At 40.9% G+C, this 24,871-nt stretch overlaps 1 protein-coding gene across 1 annotated transcript in view; it reads left to right on the top strand.

Moving 5' to 3' along the window:
* The window catches only part of TDRD9 (tudor domain containing 9), a 2,841,455-nt gene that overhangs the window by 1,796,589 nt on the left and 1,019,995 nt on the right, over window positions 1-24,871 (top strand). Inside the window, exon 30 of the mRNA XM_044074496.1 lies at window positions 22,048-22,118. Within this exon, the coding sequence (XP_043930431.1) occupies window positions 22,048-22,118 (71 nt within the window). The remainder of the gene's footprint in view (window positions 1-22,047; window positions 22,119-24,871) is intronic.

Genomic DNA, 24,871 nt, shown 5'->3' with positions numbered 1-24,871 from the left:
AAATTTCAAAGCTGCTCGCAAAAAGAGCCATTCAACCAGTTCCAGCAGACCAAACAGGATCCGGAATCTACTCCAAATTCTTTTTGGTTCCAAAGAAAACAGGGGCCTGGAGATCCATTCTGGATCTCAGCAACTTGAACAAGTTTGTCAAGAAAACAAAGTTCCGGATGGTCATGCTGCAGTCCATTCTACCCCTTTTGGGGCGGGACAACTGGATGTGCTCGATAGATCTCCAGGACGTGTACTATCACATCAGAATGAGTCGACGCTCCAGGAGGTTTCTCCGCTTCAGGCTGGGAACCAGTCATTTTCAATTCAGAGCCCTGCCCTTTGGTCTCACTACAGCCCCCCGAGTGTTTACCAAATGCATGGCAGTGGTAGCCTCTCATCTGAGACGACAAGGATTCCAGGTGTTTCCTTATTTAGGTGACTGGCTCCTTACAGCCCCCACCAAGCATCTTTTACTTCTCGCCAGAAACTACACCTTTCACACATGTCAGGCATTAGGCATTTCAATAAACTACGAAAAGTCTGTCTTGTCGCCTTGTCGTGTTATTACCTTCATAGGCGCAAATCTAGACACAGTCAATATGTCAGCCAGACTCACAGAGCAGAGAATAGCAGACATACACAGGCAGGTCTCTCTCGTCTTGCAGAGCAACAAAGTCAAAGCCAGACTGATCCTGAAAGTCTTAGGGATTATGGCAGCGGCCATCCCCCTTCTACCATTAGCTCGCTTCCATATGAGAATTTTACAATGGATGCTTTTCACACAATGGTCTTACCAAAGACTTCCAATGTCCCATCCTATTCGGATAACTCAATCGTGCAAGAATCAACTCTCTTGCTGGATCACATCTCCCCAGCTCCTCTTAGGGAGACCCTTCGTCCCTCCCCCTCCGGTTTCTACAGTGACAACGGACGCCTCCCTGATCGGGTGGGGGGGGGCATTACCAGGGCAGGACAGTCCAGGGCATGTGGCAACCGTTCGAGTGCCACTTGCACATAAATGTCCTAGAGATGAGAGCAGTGCTTCTAGCGTTGCAAGTTTTACAAGACTCTCTTCCCAAGGGAACTATAGCAATTCAGACAGACAACATGTCTGTAGTGTGGTACATCAACAAACAAGGCGGAACCAGATCTTACCCCCTTTGTCGAGAGGCACTCAGACTGTGGCAATGGGCGATTTCTTCTCAGCGATTTCTGTTAGCAAAGCACATCCCTGGGAAGTCCAATGTGATTGCAGACAAATTGAGCAGAGCTATTCTCATGCCTCACGAGTGGTCTCTAAAGAATTCAGTGTTGGAGAAAGTTTTTCGAAAGTGGGGCCGGCCTTGATGTGACCTTTTCGCTACTCCCCAAAACAGCAAGTGCGATGATTTTTTCACCCTCTTTCCCCAACCAGGCCACCCCAGCAGAGACGCTCTAGTGCACATTTGGCCCCGGGGACTTCTGTATGCTTTTCCTCCCTTCCCACTGATATCTCAGCTGATACAGAAAGCCATCACTCAGGAAGCTTCCATGATCCTCATTGCCCCTTACTGGCCTCGACAGGTTTGGTTCCCATTTCTCCACCATTATCTGTTGGAGCAACCTTGGCATCTGGACCCAGTTCCAGACCTCTTGACCCATCAGTCGGGTCAGTTGCACCACTCCCTTCCTTCTCTGAACCTCACAGCGTGGTTCCTCCAATTCCAACTTTAGCCAGGCTTCCTCTGATATCTCACTCAGTTAGAGATATCTTGATAGCCTCTCATAAATCTACCACTTTCGAAGATTTATCATAACAAGTGGAAACGTTTTTCCTATTGGGCGCAGTCAAAGAATATAGATCCTTTCACTGCTTCCATTCAATCAGTTCTAGACTTTCTAGCCAAACTTTTCCACTCAGGTTCGTCTCCGTCTACCATTAGAGTTCAATTGGCAGCAATTTCGAACTTTCATGTTGGAGTCTCAGAGTCCTCCATTATGTCTCACAAACTCTGTAAAGCCTTTTTAAAGGGAGTTTTTCTCCTCAAACCACCAATCATGGATCCTCCTCCTCAATGGGATCTCAACTTGGTACTGACGTCCTTAATTCTTTCCCCCTTTGAACCTGCGGCTTCATGTTCAATAAAGTTACTTTCTTGGAAAACACTCTTTTTAGTAGCTATCACTTCAGCTAGAAGAGTCTCTGAACTCCATGCTCTGTGTAGTCGACCCCCTTATCTTGTATTTCATAAGGATAGGGTGTCCTTACGTACTAACCCGTCTTTTTTGCCCAAGGTAGCTTCACTGGCAAATTTGAACCAAACCATTGAGCTTCCTGTTTTCTTCCCTAATTATTCTAATAGGTCAGAACAAAAGTTACACTATTTAGATATTCATCGCCAACTTAGGTACTATTTAGACAGGACCAAACAATTCAGGAAATCTGACCAACTGTTTGTTTCTTATGCAGAAGGTAGAATGGGCCTTCCAGTTTCTAAAGTGTCTCTCTCTAGATGGCTTACTTCGTTGATTACCCTAGTGTATGAGATAAGACATCAACAGTTGACATCCAAACCCAGGGCTCATTCAACTAGAGCTTTAGCCACTTCTATAGCTTTCCAAGATAGGCTGCCTATTGATTTGATTTGTTCTGCAGCTACTTGGGCTTCTCCCCATACCTTCATTTCTCATTATAAGTTGGACTTGGCCTCTAGAGACCGAGCCAACTTTGGTTCCACTGTACTCAAGAGTCTGTTCCGATAGGCCACCCGGGACAAGGTGCTAGGGACGCGGTCCCATCCAGCAAGAATGAAGGCGAGATAGACAACTTAACATTTAGAAGTTATGTACCTACCATAACGTTCCATGTTAGTTGTCTTCTTCTCGCCTTCTTTCTTGCATCCCACCCTCCTTCCCCCTAGCCAGGACAGACCTAGAGGAGTTTTTTCTTTGTTCCTTATGGAATTTCTTGCTGGCCTTAGCTTTCAAACGAGATCTGAGGAGTTACCGCCTAGCATTGTGGGATATAGGGGAGCCTTGAGCTGGTGGAACTAGCTCTCAAGCTTTTAGAGTGGCCGAGTCGGAGCCGAGGATCGGCTCCGAACCCATCCAGCAGGAAAGAAGGCGAGAAGAAGACAACTAACATGGAACGTTTTGGTAGGTACATAACTTCTAATTCTCCCACGTGCCACCCAAGTATTGGGTAGCTAGGGATGTGGTCCCATCAGTGAGAATAAAAACGAGATTGATATCATCACATGAAGAAGTTGTGTACTCACTATAATGTTCCCTGTGTGCTGTCCAGCTCGTCCTTTATTCTCACAACCCACCCATCATACCCCCTCCTGGGAGACCGAGTAGCTGTAATTGGATCTTTATAGGACTCTACAGCCTCTGAATGGATATGATTTATAGTATCCATATACAAGCTAATTTTGAGACACTTTCTCCTGGTCACTGCTAGAGGGAAACAAGATCTGAGGTAGTAGGAGAGTTGCACAATGGGTAGGGAAAAATGCCCACAAGCTTAGCTGAGGACCTTGAGCTTATGTAATGGCCAAGACTGATCCAATGGATCGAATCTGACCCATCAGTGAGAATAAAGTACAAGATGGACAACACACATGGGACGTTATGGTGAGTACATCACTTCTTTTTTTGGTAGATTAGCAAACTAGAAGGGCATTATTGCCCATGCCTGAAGTATTTGTATGTAAGTACATTTTCAGTTAGGGCTATGAATTAATTGGCACATCTGATTAGGTTTCATTGGAATGTAGCTGACAAAACTATAGATACTCTGAAACAGTTTCCTGTGGAAGAACTGAGGACGCAGCTAGAGACACGTGCCAACTAGCAACTTTGTTTTATAGCTAGTGATGCGCTTGTTAGATAATGCAGTGGAAACAGCAGCAAAAGAATGGTTGACTCCAAGTACTGTTATGTGCTGAAAAGCATGGGTACACCTCATATACTTTGCTGAACACTTCAGTGAGACTTTCGTCAGTGGTTCTTTTAATGGAACTTCCTTGTTTGGGCAGAAAGTGAAAGACTTCTGCCGTGTGAGCAAGAGGGCAGAATGCTTACAGCTGTTGGGGTTACATTTGCAGCTCCTTAAAGAGCCTTTCAGTGGAATCAAAAATGTAAGAAAAACATATGGTTTTGTAAATCTCTACAGTCCAATCAGAAATTGCAATATTACAGAGAATCCCAAGGTGAGGGATCCTTTTCTGTCACTCAAGAGGCAGAGGTGGTCTACACTATCAAGGGTTCAGGGGATACATTTAAGGCTTCTGACATAATGAATTCTAAAGGGTTGCCTATTTATTATGGAGGCAGAACATCTTTCCTTGCATGTATCCCATCCTGCTGGACATTTGGATCAAGGTAATCATATTCAGGTGCTATTCCATACCATTACTAAGGTTACTGTAAATCCTGACCTTCCATCCCCCACTAGTACCACCCCACAAGATGAGGACAGCACCACAGGTGGTGTACAGTCTTCTGTGGAAAAAAAAAAGTACCATCGATGAGGTTCCACCAGATAAGATAATTGTGTCCAGATTTTTTACTACTTTGTGACTAAGAATACTCAAGACCATAGAATGATTCACAGCCTCAGTCGTTTGACTCTGTGTAATGAAAAACTCATTCCAAGTGGTCAGTGCGCAGTCTGCCTACCTTGTTTACCACCAGGAGACTGGATGCGCTCTTTGGATTTCCAGGATGTGTACCTACATATCAAAATAGCAATGTCATCCAGAGGATTCCTACTGTTTTAGGTGGGAGCCAGTTATCAGTTCATTGCCCTGCCATTTGCTGACACTGCAGCCTCTCAGGTGTTTACCAGATGCATGGCTTTTCACAGCATCTTCTACAGAATGACTTGTCACAGCAAAGCAATATTTATTCTACCTTTGCCTATCTTTGAGTATCACTGTCAGTCTAGCAAGGTCTCATATGGATCCTTCACAGTCCATAATCTTTATTGGCTGCTATTTGGATAAAGTGAGCCAGAAAGCCAGATTGCTACCAAGCAGGATATCCACCATTGCTTAGGCAATTGTATGTCTATCAAAAATTCAGACTGGTAGTCCACCTACTGTTCCTAAGGTGCTAGGTCTTCTGGCCACTTCAATGCAAACTGTCCCACATGCCAGACTCAACATGAGGGCTTTCCAGTGGACTTTGAAGACACAGTGGAGTCAAGCAACTCAGCCCATGGCACCTACAATATGGTATTCAAACATTTGCATCAGACACCTGTTATGGTGTGCAAATCCATGCAGTCTGTATATGGAAACCCCTTTTGTCCAACCTGTTTCCACCACCATGACAGCGATGGATGTGTTCCTTGGGGGGGGGGCATTAACCAGACATGGTCTATGGGACGTGGACTCCACAAGATAACAAAACACACACCCAGTGTCTTGGAGGTAAGAGCAGTCCTCCTCAGTTTTGCAGGTATTCCAGGACTTACTGTCCCAAAGTGCAGTATCCATTCACTCAGACAAACATGATAGTGGTTTTTGTAGGTAAACAAGTAAGGAGAAACCTGATTTTAGCCCTATGCAGAGAAGCAATGAAGGCAAATGGTCATTATATCACATCACTTTTTCATAGTAATACTGAAACAGGGGACTTCCAGAGTGATTGTGAACAGGTTGAGCAGAAAAATCTTGCTTTCACATAAGAGGTCTCTCAAGTGTTTTTTTAGTTTTATTTATCCTTTGTTGATTAGACTAGGCCCATTAGGTTGGTGGCCTGTTTTCAGGGGAGACCAAAGGAAATATTTTCAGTAGCATTCAAGGTTCTTGAAGTGTGGGAGACTCTGTTGTGATATTTTGCTTCATCATTAAACAGCACATGCAACAGTATTTTCTCCACTGTCTACAGGAGGGAGAATCCCCAAGGAATGTGTTCTTTCATGTTTGGCCCTCAGGATGCTTATATGAATTTCCTCCATTCCTGCTCATAGCCAAATTTCTCCCGAAGGCTAGAATGTGTAAAGCCAAGGTTTTAGTGTAGACTTTTTGTGGCCCAACCTGATTTGGTTCCCTTTGCTATGGCCTTATCTGAAGAGTTGACCTCCTTCTCTTTCCTCAGCATCTTCTGCTCTCTTACCTGTCCTGACAACCTCACCTGGTATTCAGTCCCTTAATTTGACCACATGGTTTCTCTACTTCCTCTTATGGGAAGTGCCCTTTTGTTCACTTCCAATGTGATCAACTTGCTTACTGCTTCAGAAAGACCCTCTACTACAAAGATTTATAATGAAAATAGAAAATGTTTTCTATTTAGACTGCTCAGCAAAAGAAAGACCCTTTCTCAGCCTCTCTAATTCAGGTGCTAACCTTTTGGACATTTAAGAAAGAGGCTAGTTACTTCTCATTGAAGGTTTGCCTATCTGACAATATCCTCTTGTTTAGCTGCCAATTTATTATTTTTAAGGTTTCACATAACTTTTTGCATCATGCAAACTGTTGCACACCCCACACCCCCTAACTTATAGATGCCAACTACACATTTGCACTGCAGTGGAGAAAAGTGGGTAAAGAAAAAACACGAAGTGCACCACCAGTTTGCACAGTCTAGGAGACTGTTGCAAAATAAACAGTAATTTGAAAAGAATAACAGAAAAGAAACTTGAATTAATATGCTACAACAAAATGTAGGTGAGCCAGGAAAACGTTAACAGACAAGGAATGGCTTGCATGTTTTGTCATTCAGAGAGGCATAGCTCATCTCGTATATCCTGCACTAATACCATCTCCATATAAAAAAAAAGTTTTTTTTTTTTTTTTTTTTTTTTTTGAGTTCGTACTCAAACCACCCTATTAATCTTCTAGTTTAGTATACAGACAGAATGGTTTAGTTCAGGAGAAGCTGTTGTGAATAAACTGAGATGCCTGCAAGTGTGGTAGAGTCCATTACTGAATTAAGAGGGAAACTGAAAAAAATAAGCTTTCAGTCCCCTGACTGACTGTGTTCGAATTAATGGGAGTTGTGGGAGGCTTGTCTTCCCCCACCACATCCAATGCAGTAACAAGGAAACAATGCTTCAGTCTTTTTCAAAAGAGTAGGGGTTGCTTTTTTAACACATTCATTCATTTTATACCATAACCAAAACAAATGTATTTATTTACCCTGTCAATTTTAACATTCATGTTTAAAATTACTTATCTATGCAAAATAAGCTAAACAAATGTATTCCTTTCATTCCTGATTTATAGTTACCCTGTATCCTCCACCCTTTCTTCCATAACCATCTTCTTATTTTAGCTAATATATCATCCTTTGCCTTTTTCTTGTTGTATAACAAATCTCGACATCATCTTGATCAAATCACCCATATTGCTGCAAATAACACTTTATCCTATTTGACTGTCACGTCTTTATTTTATCATTCATCCCATAATTAATATATGTTTATATGTTTAAATCCTTTCTAACTATATTCATTTTTAAACTTTTCTCAAATATTTTTTCCTCTTATAATCCAAAAAATGTTTTATTTCTTCATTGCAATCAGCATAGTTTCTTTCCTCCATTTCTTTACATTTCATATTCCATTTCACTGTTAACTTATCTAATAAAACTCTCTGCAAAAAATACTGTGATTCATAAAAATATTCAAACTTTTCTACTTCTGTCTTTTATTGCCTCTTTAATTTCTAATTTCTTCCATGGGTGTGCACATAAATTGCACAACTATACTATGCCATTATTTTCTTTTCCTATCAACATCACTTACTTTAAATTCCATAATTTCATTTTATTCTTCTCTTTCGGTTGTTCCCGTTAGGGTTTGCCACAGCGGATCATCTGTTTCCATTTCTTCCTGTCCTCTGCATCTTGCTCAGTCACACCAACCGCCTGCATGTCCTCTCTCACCACGTCCATAAACCTTATCTTAGGCCTTCTTCTTTTCCTCTTACCTGGCATCTCCATCCTTAGCATCCTTTTCCCAATATACCCAGCATCCCTCCTCAGCACATGTCCAAAACAACGCAATCTTACCTCTCTGACTTTGTCTCCAAACCGTCCAACCTGGGCTGACCCTCTAATATACTGATTCCTAATCCTGTCCGTCCTTGTCACACCCAGTGCAAATCTTAACATCTTTAACTCTGCCACTTCCAGCACTGACTCCTGCCTTTTTGTCAATGCCATCGTCTCCAACCCATACAACATAGCTGGTCTCACTACCCTCTTGTAGACCTTCCCTTTCATTTTCATTTTAATAATAATAATTTCATTTTATTCTCATTCTTGTTTCGATCCTGTTTTTTTTTTGTCCTTTGCATTTTTATACTTTCCATATTCCCATCTTACCCATCATTTCTTATTTTTCTCTCTCTTTTTTTAACTTTCTCTTTACCCAGAATAATTGCATAGATGTTAAATGCACAACTGGATTTTTTGTCTTAAATTCAAACCACCTATTTTATTATAAATTATCTCCTACTCACCGGATTTGGTCTTGAGTTGCATATTAAACTAAAAAAATAAATAAATCTAACTCTCCATTTAAGTGGGAAGCATATTCCTTCAGATATGTTAGTTTTCCTAATTCATCAGAAAAGGCATACTTCTTAAGTGATGAATACAAAGGTTTCCAGCAAGCCAACAATTGTTTTGTTTTTTTTCTCTCTGACTTGTTACAGTGCCATACTCCACAAATTTCACTCCCAAAATCTTTATTTCCTCTTGTGAAATAATATATATTTTATCTCACCAAATCCCTTGCACTTCATTTTATTTAATTGTAACCTAGCTTTCAGTCCTTATTACGACATCACTTGTCCATCACTTCTTTTTCATTATTAAAACTGAAATTATCTGTATATGTCATACATATTGGTGATATCTTTCCCTTCCATTTTGCCGGCTCATTTTGTGCATAAGTGTGTACTACTGCATTCATTACTAATACAAATAAAAACACAACTTCTAGGACATCACTGTTTTACTCATAATAATTTTATCATCCATTTATCATAACATGTATATGAGTTTTTATAACATTTCTTTAGTACATTAACATTTTCCTCCTGTACCACATGCCTCTAAAATCTCCGACACTGCTTTCATTCACTTTAGTAGCTGTGTCACATTTCAGACTTCTTTATCTCTACTATTTTGTCTAGTTAACATTTTTTACTTCTCCTTTTTAATTCCATAGACCACCCCTTCTCATGCTACATGATCCAGAATTTTCTCCATCCTTTTTGTAGTATTTTCATAAATATGTTGTAGTCAGTATCCCCCATTGTTATAGACCTCTTATCTAAAGGGCTATCAGCTCAGACAGACTAACCCAGTCAACAAATGCAAAATAGAAAATCATCAAAGCCTATCATCTAAGCCATACTGCTGAACAAATAAATTAATATATTCAGCAGTATGGCTTAGATGATAGGCTTTGATGATTTTCTGTGTTCTGTTAAAACCTTTTCTTTTTCTGCTGACACACTTGATAAACACAATAGCTTAGGATTTGTACCCTTTTCTGCTAAACCTTAGACAGTTTACAAAAGACCTGTCCTTAATGAAGTGCTTTATTATTATTTATTTTATTTTGCATTTGTTGACTGGGTTAGTCTGTCTGAGCTGATGGCCCTTTTTCAGCAGAGGCCTGGGGAGAAAAGCTCCACATGTTAATAATACAGTTAATGAGAGTAATAAAAGTATAAAAAATTATAATATATACAAAAATATTCATTGTATTTACAGACTTCTAAAATTTAAATTGTCAATAAAAAATATGTATATATATATATATATATATATATATATATATATATATATATATATATATTACAGTTTAGATTGTGATTAACATAAGTTTTGTTTAAAAGATGCACCATTTAGAAATATCTTAGCTAAGGAAGATACAGTAAGTGAGGGTAATAGAAGTGATGAGAGTATGTATATGGTTAGACTGAGTGAATGGTGAAAATATGTAGATAAAGGTGGCAATAGAGGTAACAGATATTAGAATCCAACTTCCTTTTGATTTGACACATGCTTCTGATTGTGGCAGGGGTTCCACACTAGTCAAGACAACCTGAAAAATGTTGTGCGTTGTCCAGTCTCGCCTTCATTTTTAACAGGATGGGTTTGGATCTGATCCGACTCAGCCTTATATGCAAGCTCGAGGTCTTCCACTAGCTTGCGGATAAACCATATCCCAGTATGCTCTAGGAACGTCTCCCAGATCTCGTTTGCCGCCAAACAAGATCATGTGCTTGTTCTGCTAGCTCTGGCTAAGTATAATCTTTATTTACCTCTCACTGTTTAAGTCATTGCTGTATTTGTTATACTAGGTTTACATAGTTGTAGTGTGCTGTACTATATAGTATACTCTGCCTCTTTTGTCTGATGGTTAGCCACTGTCTTTCGCTGGGCCTTATTTTCCCTCTCCCGGCTTTCTGTAAACTTCTTTAGCCCATTTAAGTTAGAGGACTCTTTCTCTCCTATCTCTTTAGCCGGCCTTAGGCATAGGCCAACTAGGCGGCCGCCGGTCTAGCAGGGGCGCTTTTCCAGTATTTATTTGGTATAGGTAGACCAGGATGGGGGCACCAGGCAATGTGGTGGGGGGCGCCGTGGAGCCCTTTTGCCTAGGGCACCAGTTGACCTAGGGCCGCTCCTTTACTTAAAATCCTGTTTTTATGACAGACAGTTTGTTTAAATTAGAGAACCGTGTCCCCTTAGCCCTTTTTAGTTAGAGCTTTCTCCCTTCCCTTTTGAAAATTTTTTTTTTTTTTTTTAGTATTTGTTGTTAAAAAAAAAAAAATTTCATAAATACATTTTTTCCTTCAAAAATGTCTTCCAAGGATTCAAAACAGTCTGGCTTTAAGAAATGCAAGAATTGTGGACAAAAATATCATTGACTGAGCCATGCAATCTGTGTATTGTCTGGGGAGCTGTCCATCTCCAGGAGTCTTGCTCTATTTGCCATTCTTTTAAGTATAGAGCTCTCCTGGAAAAGAAAAACAAGCTTATATTGAGAGGATTGTTAGACCCCCTTCTCAGAGGCTATTCAAGAGGGCCCGGGTTCTTGTAAATCACAAAAGTCTCCTTCCTCAAAATCTGACAAAGCAGGGAAGAGATGATCTTCTACAGCCCCCACTGGAGCCATCTAAAAAAAAAAATGGCAAAAATTTCATCTCCGGATCCGAAGATCACAATATCCAAAAAGTCATCGGCCCTGACACCATCGGTTTCAGCGCCAAATGAATTTGAAATCTGGAGTCAGTCCCCAGTCTTGGAGCCATTCCCTCCGACTTTCAGGTCACCCATTCTGCAGCCTTCTAAATCTCCAGCCCCCTTGACTCAGTCTTCCAGGAGCTTGTCTGACGATGTGGATCAAGTGGTACAAAGGCTATTAAGGACTCCGGCACTGGCCAAATTATTATTGTATCTAACCCCGAGGGATTCGGATCCGACTGCATACTCTCCATCTGCTCCAATTCCTCCTCCGATCCATTCTCTTTGAAGTCAGAATGTCCGGAGCTGTTACCGGTGGAAACTTTGGAGCCGAGACCCGACAATTGCTCCGACGTCCTCAACTCCATCAGAACTCGAGGAGTGTAGGCGCAGACGCTGTCCAGTTGGGTCCGGGTAGGCGAGTCAGATCCGATCTTGCCTCTCTGGGTATCGGCTCGGGTGAGCTCAGCTCATACTTCAGCCTCGGGCCCATCGTCCTTGGTTCTGGAAATTCCCTCTGGTTCTTTGGATCCAGGATTTCCTCGGATCAGGAACGGGGGCCTTTAAGGTAATGAGGAATGTACTGTCTCCACAGACAATTCCACTGCCATCTCCAGATGTTCTTTCCCCTAAAGCACTGGTGTCTGCCTTTGCATCCTTGCTTCCACAAAGACGCAGAGATCCTAGGCCTCAGGATGTCCCACAGAGCACCCCCCCCACCCCCACCCTTCTGAAACTTCTCCAGAGTACACCTCTGAGGAGGTCCCTTGGAAGAGGTTATGTAAGAGGAAACATTTAGATTACCCACAGGAGTCCATCACTTCTGATACGGACCTCGATGAAGTTGAGGGGTCCCCACGGTCACCTCCTGATGATGTCTTCTGTAGAGACATTCTAGAAATACTTAAACAGAGAGGTGACTGGAAGCCTACAAACCCTTCAGCAGAGGAGTCCGTACTGCTGAAGGCCTTTGGATCTCAATCTTCCTCCACTTGGGTGCATCCACCTTTCGACGAACTGATAGACCTAGTTTCTTGAAAGATGTGGGAGTCTCCAGATTCAGTGGAACCTGTTCCTAGGAGGCCAAATAAGTTTATTACATCCCCAACTGACAAAACTTTCCTGACCAAAGAAGTCCTAGTAGATGCTATGGTGGTAGCGGCAGCCACCAAGAAGGAATTCTCAGAGACATATTCTCAGAGACATTTTCTTCTGTTCATTAACCGAACAGAGAGTCTCATATGATAGATAGATATGGAAAGTGTGTTTTTACTTTAGTGACTTTTGCTCTCAGATCACTGAATTACCTTACCCATTTTACAAGATTACAGAGATACCTCCTGAAAGAGCTAGGAGATGCTGTCCAAGGTTCGGTAGCTGATGGGGTTGCAGATAGTCTCCTTTCAGCTCTCTACCTTAAATTCAGTCGTCAACTCCTCCATGAGGCTGATCTCTTATGCAGCAGATGGAGCGAGTAGAGCAGCGGGTTCAGGAATTTCCTTAAGGAGACCTTCCTGGATGTGCTTGTGTGACTTAGCTGAGCCTTTTACATCTAACTTTGTGAATGCCCCGTTCGATGGCTCATTTCTCTTCGTGCCCAAAGTTAAAGACACACTAACCAGAAGATGTGAACAGGAAGGAAAGACTCTGTCTGCCGTAGGAGTCCGTTATTCCTTACCCACCAGACCATATCCCAAAGGTCAGAAAGGAAGTGGAAAAATGTGGTTTCAAAAATCTTTGAGAGCTTTCCAGGACACACGTGGTGAATCTTCCCCCAGGGGCAGAGGGAGAAGTTGTAATGGAAAACACCAATCACATGGTAGAGGGGGTCTGCAGAATCAGGACGACAGAGAATCTTTCTTTGGTAAGTCCTTCCAGCACTTCTGAAAGGAAGCCCATCTGTCCACCTCTGGAGGCAGTCAGGGGTGGCTTATCTTTGTACCCAGAAACCTGGCAACAATTAAAAGGCAAATGGGTACAAAACATCATATCCAGAGGATACTCCATCCCATTTTCTTTTCCCTCCCCAATCATAAAAAGATTCCAGATGTTACACCCAGTCAATGATCAGGCAGGTCTAGAAATTCGAAAATTGCTAGACAAAAGAGTCATCCAAACAGTCCCCGCAGACCAAATATGATCCGGAACTTACTCAAGATTCTTTTTAGTTCCAAAGAAGACAGGGGACTGGAGAGCAATTTTGGATCTCCGCAATCTAAACAGATCAGTAAGAAAGTCCAAGTTCCAGATGGTAACACTGCAGTCAATGCTCCCTTTTCTGGGACAAGACAATTGGATGTGCTTGATAGATCTCCAGGATGCATACTACCACATAAAAATGGACAGGCAGTTCAAGACACACCTGCGCTTTTGGCTGGGAGCCAGTCACTACCAGTTTCGATCTCTGCCCTTTGGGCTCACTACAGCCCCCAGAGTGTTCACCAAATGTATGGCAGTAGTCATGGCTCACTTGAGACGCCTAGGATTCCGGATGTTTCCATACTTAGACAACTGGCTCCTAACCACCACCACTGAGCATCTACTAATAGAAGCAAGACACACCACCTTGCAGCTCTGCTGTTGACTAGAAATTACAATAAACTATGAGAAATCTGCTTTGCTGCCTTCTCAGCATATATAGTATTTATAGGAGGAGAATTGGATTCAACAATTATGATGGCCAGACTTCCTCCAGAAAGAGTCCAAGTTCTTCGACGCCAGACCTTAATTCTTCTCACAAAGGAAAAAGCTCAAGCGAGATCAAGTCCTGGGGGCCATGGCAGCAGCAATAACTCTGGTCCCATTAGCACGTCTACGCGTGAGAATTCTCCAGTGGCTACTGTCCACTCAGTGGTCGATGCAGAAATTACCAATGTCCCACAAAATAATAACAGAAGCTTGCAGGAAAGACCTTCATTGGTGAGTTTACTCCACTCAGGTGTCACTAGGTCGACCATTTGTTTTTCCCCAACCATCGGCCATAGTGACCACAGATGCTTCTCAGAATGGGGGGCATTATTATCTGGGAAAGACTGTCCAAGGCACCTGGCAAGATCACGAGGCGCATTTGCACATTAATGTCCTAGAGATGAGAGCACTGCTTCTAGCGTTGCAAATATTCCAGGACTCTCTTCCACTGGGGACTATTGCAATACAGACAGACAACATGTCAGTGATATGGTACCTAAACAAGGTAGAACCAGATTAAAAAATCCAAAAGAACTCCAGGCAAAGGATACTCAACTCAACCAAGTTTAATTAAGCGCTTTTCGTCATTCGCATTAGGATGACTTCTTCAGATAAAATACATATCTCAGTCAATACTATTTATACAAATTCTTCCTCAATCAACCAATTAACTAGCCAACTCAATTGGTTGTTGGGTGCAGCATTAAAGGAGTATATATTTTACACTCATATTATAAAACCCTAATCTACAGCCCTTATTATTAAAAGCATGTATTTACAAGAATAAATTTTATGTATATATGCTCCAACAATCTAATATATATAACAATAATCCTAAATTCTAAAAAACAGATACTAGTAACAATTCATCCTATGTTGATTATTCTATGAAAATTTTCAAAACCAAGAAAAAATTATAAAATAAAATAGGGTAGAATAAAAACAGTTGTCTACATTTATCTATTCAAGCTTCTGAGCTTTAAGAGACATGAGATATTACATTGCTCATTCAGTCCTGGCTCTAGGAAAGCATTGGTTCTTAATTGCCAGGATAGTTTGCGTTCTTCTAAGAGTAAGTTAAAGGGGCCCCTTCTACTGTCAGGTTGCACTTGGTCTAATCCTACAAATTTAAAGTTATGATCTGGAAAGGATGAAATATGTTTTACCAAGGCATTTTCAATCTTCATTTTAGAAATAGCATTGGTGTGTTCATAGATTCTATCACGGAGCCTCCTTTCCGTCTTCCCTATATAGAAACTTGTACAGTTTAAACACAATGCACAATACACCACCAGTTTAGAATTACAATTCAATTTGTGGTTGAGCTCGTATATCCTGTTGTTTATTGTGTGCATGCTGCCTGTCTTAATATATTTACAGTAATTGCAGCTTCCACAACCAAAAGTCCCCTTTTCTTTCTCTTTATTTGTTGTAGATCTACTTTCTAATAATAATTTAAGATTTTTACCTTTCCTAAAGGTTACCTTAGGTAAGTTACCAAAAATTGTAGAACACCTTTTATCATATAAAAGTGTAGTCCAATTTTTGTACAGAATGTTTCTTATAATATTACTTTCGAGACTAAATGTCATAATGTATCTAATACTTAAATCCTTTTTGATACTGATGGTTAAATCATCCTTATTCGAGTTACTCTCATTATTTTCAGTAAGACTAGTATCTATACTAAAATTCATGTCCCTATGTAGTTGAGTGGTTACTGTTTCTTCAAGACTACTTATATGATTTCTTTCCCTCAAGAGAGGAATTATAACACCATTTTCTCTCTTTATACTAACTTCATCAAATATATTTTTGAGGAACGTCTTAGGGTATCCTCTATGGTTAAACATGCCTTCCAGTAATTTACATTCCTGAATAAAGTCATCATCTCGTGTAACCATACGAGCTGCTCTAATTGCTTGACCCTTTACAATAGCTTTTTTCTGAGAATGGGGATGTAAACTCGTATAGTGCAAAAAGGAATTGCAATATGTATCTTTCCTATGTATTTTGGCAACAAATTGTTTATTTTCTTTATCTTTAACTAAGGTGATGTCTAAATAATTAGTAATAGTATCCTGGAAGTCAAATGTAAATTTAAGGAAGTTAGTGGTGCCATTCAGATAGTTAACCAATTCAGTTGCTGTATCTTTGTTACCATGAAGGCAGATGAAAATGTCATCCAAAAAGCGTGTGTAATATTTTAAGTTAGATGTAAATTGTTCTTTGTTCAAAATGAAGCAACCCTCCCAGTATGCCATTACTATGTTTGCAAAACTAGCGCCTACTGGGGACCCCATAGCCACTCCACATTTCTGCAAATATAACTCGTTGTTAAACAGAAAATAGTTATTAGTTAAAATTATGTCTAGTAAAGATGTTACTAGATACACTTCGCTACTAGAAGCTCCTTTTTTGACCAGAAAGATGTTTACCCATTTGAGGCCTTCATCATGTGGGATTGAGGTATATAAATCCACCACATCTATTGTGAGGAAATTATATTCCTCATTATATTCTAATCCATTAATTTTACCTAAGAAAGCCCACGAGTCTTTGCAAATTTGTGTTTCTTTAACCAAGTATTTTTTTAAAATATTGTCTACTACTTTTGCACTCGCATATGTGATGGAATTCCTTCCATCAATTAGTGGTCTAAAAGGGGGATTTTGTAAATTTTTATGTATTTTTGGCGTAGCGAAAAAAACAGGTATTTTAGGCCATTCAGTTTTTATATAGTTATACATGTCTATGTCGATAGCCTTCAATAAAAAAGTCACTGAAATAGCTTTTAATATGGCTGTATGCTGTATTAAATTCATTAACACTCACTTTTTGGTAGGTTTCTTTATCTAACATGGTAGAGACCCTGTTGGTATAATCATAAAGGTCAAAAAGGGTAAGCCCCCATCCCTTGTCAGGTTTAATCGCCCTCACATTTAATGTTTTGAACAATTTGAGAAAAGCATTTTCGTCTTGAGTAATATTAGGCCGACTATTGTTTTTATTGAAAAATAAATTGTTGTCTTTCTTAGCTAAATTCCTAAGGTCTAACTCCATGATGGCTTCAAATAATTGAAGGGCTGGGTGCAAGGTGGGGTTATAATCACTAGGAATATAATAAACAGAAGTAGTATGTTCAGAGTTCCCTAGTAATAAATTCAAATTAAGTTTCCTGACAAATAGTTTCAGATCTTTAATACTCTCCACCAAGTCCATATGTTGGTTAGGTATAAAAGTATAACCTTTGGATAATAGTTCAGCAAAACAAGGATCTATTTTTAAGCTGGAGAAAAGGCAGCAGCAATAACTCTGGTCCCATTAGCACGTGTAATGGGACCAGACGACATCCCGGGCTGTGTACTACATGAACTACAGTATGAACTGGCACCTCACCTAAGTGTCATGTTTAATCATAGCCTCACCTCAGGTTTCGTGCCCACTGAATGGCGCAGAGCTACAGTTATCCCAATCCACAAGGGGGGATCCACCTTGGATCCCGGAAACTACCGTCCCATCAGTCTGACAAGCCTTATCTGCAAGGCCATGGAGCGTATTATCATGGAACTTATAAACAAAGACATTGGCAACCTTCAAACACTGGACCCCACCCATTTTGGGTTTGTGAAAGGCCGATCTTGTCTCCTGAACCTGATTGACTTTGAATCAGTCTCCAGAGCCATGGACAAGGGTAAGGTGGTCCACACAGCCTATCTAGACCTTGCCAAGGCCTTTGACACCATCCCCCACTCTGGAATCATAGATAAACTTACTAAGTTGGGTATTAATCCCTATGTCACCCAATGGGTTGCTAAATGGCTTACTGATAGAACCCACACTGTAAAAGTAGCCGACTCCAAATCCAGCTCCAGACAAGTGACAAGTGGAGTACCTCAGGGTTCAGTCCTGGTGCCGCTCTTGTTTGGCATCTACTTCTCTGAAGTACAGGTCAACACTAAGGGACTCTGGCTAACAAAGTTTGCAGATGACTGCAAACTGGGAGCCATTATTGAATCCCCAAATGATGTGGATACTCTACAAAAGGGCCTTACAGAAACAGATGCTTGGTGCCAGAGCCATGGGCTCAAGCTCAATGCCAAGAAATGTATTGTTATCCCCTTTGGGAAAAAACATGTATCCATGAATTACCATATAGGTGGCAGTACACTAAACACAGAAAGTGTGATAAGAGACTTAGGGACACAGGTGGACAGTGGTCTCACCTTCGATAACCACATCGCCACAACAGTCAGGAAATCCTTCTATGTGGCACACCTCATCACAAAGGGCTTTTCATCCAGAAAAAGGAGGTCATTGTCCCACTGTACTCATCCCTCATTAGACCCATTATAGAATACAACGCCCCATTTGGTATGTACCTCTCAAGACATCTGCAACAACTGGAAAGGCCTCAGAAATACCTCACTAAAAGAATCACAGGCCTAAAGCAGATGCCCTACGCTGACCGCCTTAAAAACTCCAGCTATACTCTGTCGCATATCGTCTACTCAGAGGCGATCTCTGCTTAACATACAAGGCCATGTCAAACCCAGAGCTGTTGGACATGCTACACTTAAAGAAATCCAATCCCTCAGAGCTACACGCTCCAGGGATCTAAACCTTGTCATCACAATAAACAAAACATGCTGGAGGGATAGGTTCCTGACCCAGAGACTCCCCAGACTCTGGAATAGATTGCCCATACATGTCAAGCAGAGTGCCTCTTTGGACATCTTCAAGAGGAACCTTGACGTTTGGATGGGAGAAAGGAAATTCACCCCAGGGATCACGTCAGTCGCCCTGCTAGACAGGGGTCCAGGAAAGTAAATAATGTGGGAAGAAATAGCCAGGGAATTGTTATGGCTAGGCTTGTATAGGCCCTAGGGCTGATAGCCTAGTACCAACCTATGAACCTATGAGAATTCTCCAGTGGCTACTGTCCACTCAGTGGTCGATGCAGAAATTACCAATGTCCCACAAAATAATAACAGAAGCTTGCAGGAAAGACCTTCATTGGTGAGTTTACTCCACTTAGGTGTCACTAGGTCGACCATTTGTTTTTCCTCAACCATCGGCCATAGTGACCACAGATGCTTCTCAGAATGGGGGGCATTATTATCTGGGAAAGACTGTCCAAGGCACCTGGCAAGATCACGAGGCACATTTGCACATTAATGTCCTAGAGATGAGAGCACTGCTTCTAGCGTTGCAAGCATTCCAGGACTCTCTTCCACTGGGGACTATTGCAATACAGACAGACAACATGTCAGTGATATGGTACCTAAACAAGGTAGAACCAGATCTTACCCCCTTTGTTGAGAGACCCTGCGAGTATGTCAATGGGCGACCTCCTCCCAATGTTTTCTGATAGCAGTGCATATCCCTGGGAAATCCAACATGATAGTGGACAGGCTCAGCAGAGCAATTCTTATGCCTCATGAGTTGTCCCTAAACAGGAAGTGGCGGAAAAGATTTTCTGCGAGTGGGGCCAGCCTAACTGTGACCTCTTTGTAACATCCATGAATGCCAAATGCAGCGGCTACTTAGCACTTATCTCCCCACCGGGGGAGTCATCAAGGGATGTACTTGGCCGCAATTGGCCCTCTAGTCTCCTCTACTCTTTTCCTCCCTTTCCCTTGACACCCAAAGTTCTTCAGAAAGCCAATTGTTTGGGAAGGGACTTCATTCTCATCGCCCCATACTGGCCTCGTCAGATCTGGTTCTCCTTCCTCTGGCCTCATCTTCGGGAGGAGCCTTGGATTCTGCACCCAGTTCCAGATCTTTTGACTCATCCATCAGGAATGCTCCACCCTTCCCTTCAAACCCTCAAATTGACAGCTTGGCTGCTCCAATTCCAACCATAGCCAGGTTTCCTAACCTTTCCATCTGTTAAACATATACTAATATCTTCTCATAAGGTGTCAACAAGAAAGATATATAGAAGCAAATGGAAAAAATTATCTTTATGGGCTTCCCATAATCATATTGGCTCCTTTACTGTCCCAGTCACTTCCGTTCTCGAGTTTCTAGCAAAATTATTCGACGAGGGTGCAGTTACAGCTACCATAAGAGTCCATTAGCAGTGATTTCTAATTTCCATATCCATGAATCCGGTCTCAAGGTAATGTCTCATAAGCTGCACAAAGCGTTCCTAAAAGGTACTTTTTTGCTAAGACCTATCAGAGACCCCCCCCCCCAACACCATGGGACTTAAATTTTGTCCTATCTCGTTTAATTTTCCCCCTTTTGACCCAGCATCATCTTGCGAACTCAAGTTTTTGACATGGAAAACTATTCTTTTGGTGCCAGAAGGGTGTCAGAGCTACAAGCCTCGTCAATAAAGCCCCCCCCATTTGTTTTTCCACAATGACAGAGTATCCTTAAGAACAAAACCCTTCCTTTTTACTAAACGTTTGTTCAGAATCTAATTTGAACCAATCTATAGAGCTTCAGGTATTTTACTCGAATTACGAGAATAAGGCGGAAAACATGTTGAATCAGCTAGATGTGCGTAGGCAATTACGCTTCTATTTACACAGGACTAAGAACTTCAAAAAATCTGACCAGCTATTTATATCTTTCTCAGATTCAAAGAAAGATACCTCAGTTTCAAAAGTGACACTATCAGAATGGCTTTAAGATTGCATAATCTACATCCATAAATCTCAAAACAGAGATCTCCCCCAGAAGGTTAAAGCCCTCTATACAAGAGCCATTGCAACCTCCTCCGCCTTCCTAGCTAGACTACCAATTGATACCATTTATGCTGTAGTGACATGGGCGCAAAACCTCATACCCTTATCACTCATTACAGAGTCGATTTGGCCTCCAGGAACAGGGCCTATTTTGGCTCCACGATGCTGAAGAATGTTCTCCCTTGAGCCACCTAAGAAAAATGGTGCTAGGGATGCTGTCCCATCCTGGTAAGAATGAAGGTGAGATTGCACAACAACACATAAAGAATTTATGTACTCATCATAACGTTCCATGTATGTTGCCCATCTCCGCCTTCATTTTTACATTCCACCCTCGTTTTCCCCAGCCAATTTTTATTCCTGGAAGACAGAGTTGCTACAATGGGACATCATTGTTCTCTGACCTTCTTGACTGCACTCTGTGATATTATAAAAGTAATTTTTTCTTATTATTATTATGACTGCAAACAAGATCTGGGGGATGTTTCTAGGGTATGCTGGGGTAGGGTTTAGTCACGAACTAGTGTAAGACCTCGAGCTTGCATATAAGGCTGAGTCGGATTTGAGGACTGGATCCGAACCCATCCTGGTAAGAATGAAAGCAGAGATGGACAACACACATGGAACGTTATGGTGAGTATATAACTTCTTCTTTGCATAGCTACTTTTTATAATACCTGATTTTCTAGGTAGTTCTCATTCAGTAGAGTAGCATTCCCACCTCTTTCATTTGCAGGGTTGTTTAGTTGCAGTTTTACAGCCTCAAATCTGGAGGGGAAGATTCTTTTTTTCCAGATCTCTGCCCTTTGACCCTTCTCTCTTTTGAGAAATAATTGCTGAAGGCATGGTCTGCATTATACATTTGTGGATTTTCTCCACTGACATTACTGAAAGTGGAATAGCTGAAGTAAAGAAAACAGAGCCCAGGGTTGGTAATTGCACGTTTTAGTGTCCTCTTTAATCAAAGGACTGTAATTTTTTTTTTTTTTTTTTGGAAAGTGAGGTACTTTTTCCAGGGCTGCATGACCCCAGAGGATAAGTTTGTATGTTATATTAAGGTGGGGTGTGGGGGCCCCACTTCACCCCAGGATGCTGCTTTGACAGCTCTGGTGTCTATTTTTGACAAAACAGTCCATCTATCTTGTGAAGTCTCTATGAACAGCATACTTGAAATAGAGGGATGTTTTGACATGTCCTACTGGAAAACCTTAGAAGATTAACTTCTAGGTGCCATATGTAGCGTACCTTTCATATCTGGTATAGGAGAATGCAAGCAAGAGCTTAATCATAGTTTATTGTTGTTTGTCTGGCACGGATATGATAAACTACTTGGGTATTGTAGTTATTTTCTGCTGTATTTTTATTTTTGTGTAATTATGTTTCTTACTGCAGATTTTTTTCTGTTTTGTAGTACTGCAAATAAAATGTAGCATAGTGTATGTTGATAAAGCAAGACTGTTTTAACTGCTTTTTGTAGGTCTTACTTCATGGCCCCTTCAACCCGTATGAGGGCAAGTTGCACAGTATGACTAGTATATCTAGATTCAGGTATGTATTAAAATTACCATATTTTAAGAAACGTAACTGTTTCTATTTTCAGAGTCCACAAGATGGTTTGCTGGCTAACTTACTCAAGTTCAGTGTGCCAAGAATATAGTGTAATTTAGAAATAAACATGCATGAATGCTGATTTGCATTCTGCAGTAAATTAAGGTGCTGTAGTGTAATGCAGGCCAGTTTTGTCTGTAAAGCAGGTTGTTTGCAAAAAAAAAGGTAATTTGATAACACTTGCTTTTGTTTTGCCAAAATGTTTTTAGTTGCAATGTCAGAAGGTGTTGGTGTTAAATGAAAATCTGTACTCTCACTTTGGAAGAGAGAAGTGGACCCTTTTAGTAAGATCATCTTACACCAGTGCTTAACATCATGTGTTAAAAAAATTGCTCTTTCCATGATTAGAGGAATCGTATTGATATCATTCACATATGGGTTAAGGAGAATGGCCACAGTCCTACTTTGTTTTTATTATTGTTTGCACCGTCCAAATGTCATCCTGTCAGTTATTTTAAGAATGTCTGATGTTACAGTACAGACGTTGAAGACATTTAATCCTGAGTGCTTGAATGGTTTCCATGTACTGAAAGAGAACCATAATCGTTTTTGCCTATTTTCCTTGGCGCTCATTGCATGATGTTACTAGCTCTTGGTGCCAGCAGTTTTAACATATCCATACTGCCAACAACAGGAATCTTGGGCACTGGATTCCTCAGTTCTGGTAGTATGGGTCAACTGTGTTGAGCAGTTCAGTACAAGAAACTTTACCTGAAATTAATTTAAAATGTTTAAGATACATATGTCAATGCTGTGTGTATTTTTGCATCAGTATTTTAAACTTTCTGCTGTTAAATTTGATACAAAATGAATTCTATTCAGCTGTACAGTTAAGTTCTGGGTGCTTCAAAGCACGGTTTCGAAGAACTGCTATCCTACACATTGCAAAAGTAATGTTCAAGCATTGAGCCAATTCCATCATACTGGTGGGGTATAACCGTTTGTACTGAAGGCAACTGATGTTTTTAATAGTACCACCTATCTTTGCTTCCAGTTGGCCCTTCTGTCACTGCCATCATCCAAAGATGGAATTTGAAGATTGAAAGAGAAATGGGCATTATTTATAGAATAATTTGTTTCCTCTAATTCAGTGGTAGCAAAAACATCTTAATTTGTACATTTCCCAGCAGATATCACTTTGGTAATGATTTTTATGCAATTCCTTTGGGTCTGGTCCTCTTCCAAGCTTTTTGACTTCAGTATAAAAGCAATCAGAACCAGATTCGATTTTGTTCATTTCTTCCATTCTACCAGTTTGTGCAGTATGTTTATTAATGAATGTGCAGTTATTTTGTTGCATTAAGATCATTTTTAGAGGTGGTGGTGTACTTCTCCCATGTTGCAGTGAAATTAGCCTCTTATAAATCTGCATGCATAATTTTGCCCTTGGTCCACTATTAAAAAGATGGCCAAGTAGTATGTGTTTTGTGCTTTTAGCAGTATCACCTAACATGTGCTAATTTGGACTTTCTGCAAGGAGTACCACAAGGTTTTGCTGCACAGTTACCACAAGGCCCTGAAGAATGTAATGAATACATTTTAAGTTAAAAAACTAAGCCAGTCATCACCATTTTTCACTTTGTCAGAAAAAATTTTAATGTGACTTTTGGTCACTTCTGATTGCAGGTAACTGTTGAGATTTGTTTTTCTGATAAGAGCTTGCATATTTTAGATTTTTTTCCCCACGTTATGGGTTGCACAAGCCTTCTTCCCGTCACTCATCTTGACAGGAAAGCACACTCATCACCTTTGCATCTCAGCTCATTCTTTGAATAGAATTTGTCTCTCATTCCTAACATTCATTGAGGAAGAATTCCTGTACTCACTGCCTACAGTGCTGAAACCTTAGGACGTTTTTTAGTCAAGAGGTTCAAAAGTCAGGACCCCCATTGTCACTATCTGTATTGCCTAGTATTGCAGCACAGTGTGAATCGCTAACATAAGTGCAGTCTGTAGTAGATGAAGGAAAGTTCACAAAGTCCATCTTAGTACTCAAAAGATGCTGGCTGTTGATGCACAACACAGGAGCAACCAGAAAGTTCTTTTCCTTGCCCCTGGGCCTTTGCAGAAATGGATTAAGAAGGGATAATGAGACACCAGACCTATCACATCACCCTTCTGCTGAGTAAATGGTCAGGGTCAGTCTCGTATTCCACACAAGCTCCCCTATACTAGTGAGTCAGAGTTTGCAGAATTTGTCAACTGCCTGAGAAGTAAGGCCTTGCCAACCACATTACATTGGATACCTGCACTACGTAATCTACATTAGGGCATCTGGAACATAGTCATGCCAAAACATTTTACGTGAAGAGTCTCTTTGGTCCCCCATTACTGGCTGGGTGGTGGCATTCAGGACTGAAGAGTCATCTGTAACTATAGAATTATAAATGCCTCACTGATCCTTTGACTGGACCCAGGCATTAGACCTGTATCTACTATTTCATTCTTATAATAGCTTCCCTGACAGATTCAGGAATGTACCTATAGGGACCAGTGGCTGATTCCAGTGGTTTGCCCTGTGTAGACCTCTCAAAACCAAGCCAGGTCAGGTCTTTGGTCAGTTAATCTTTTGCACTCATCTGTCACATACCTGTCTCCTAACACATGGTGAGCCTAAGCCTCACACTCTTACTACCCAACAACTAGGTTGAAGTGGGGGTTCTCCCCCTTGTGATTTTCAGGAGGAGAGTATG

Source organism: Protopterus annectens, chromosome 6.part0 (genome assembly GCF_019279795.1).
Source record: "Protopterus annectens isolate FY-2018-M chromosome 6.part0, PAN1.0, whole genome shotgun sequence".
Lineage (NCBI taxonomy): Eukaryota > Metazoa > Chordata > Ceratodontiformes > Protopteridae > Protopterus > Protopterus annectens.
Note: the sequence above shows the minus strand (reverse complement) of the source record. Positions and strands in the feature narration are given on the sequence as shown.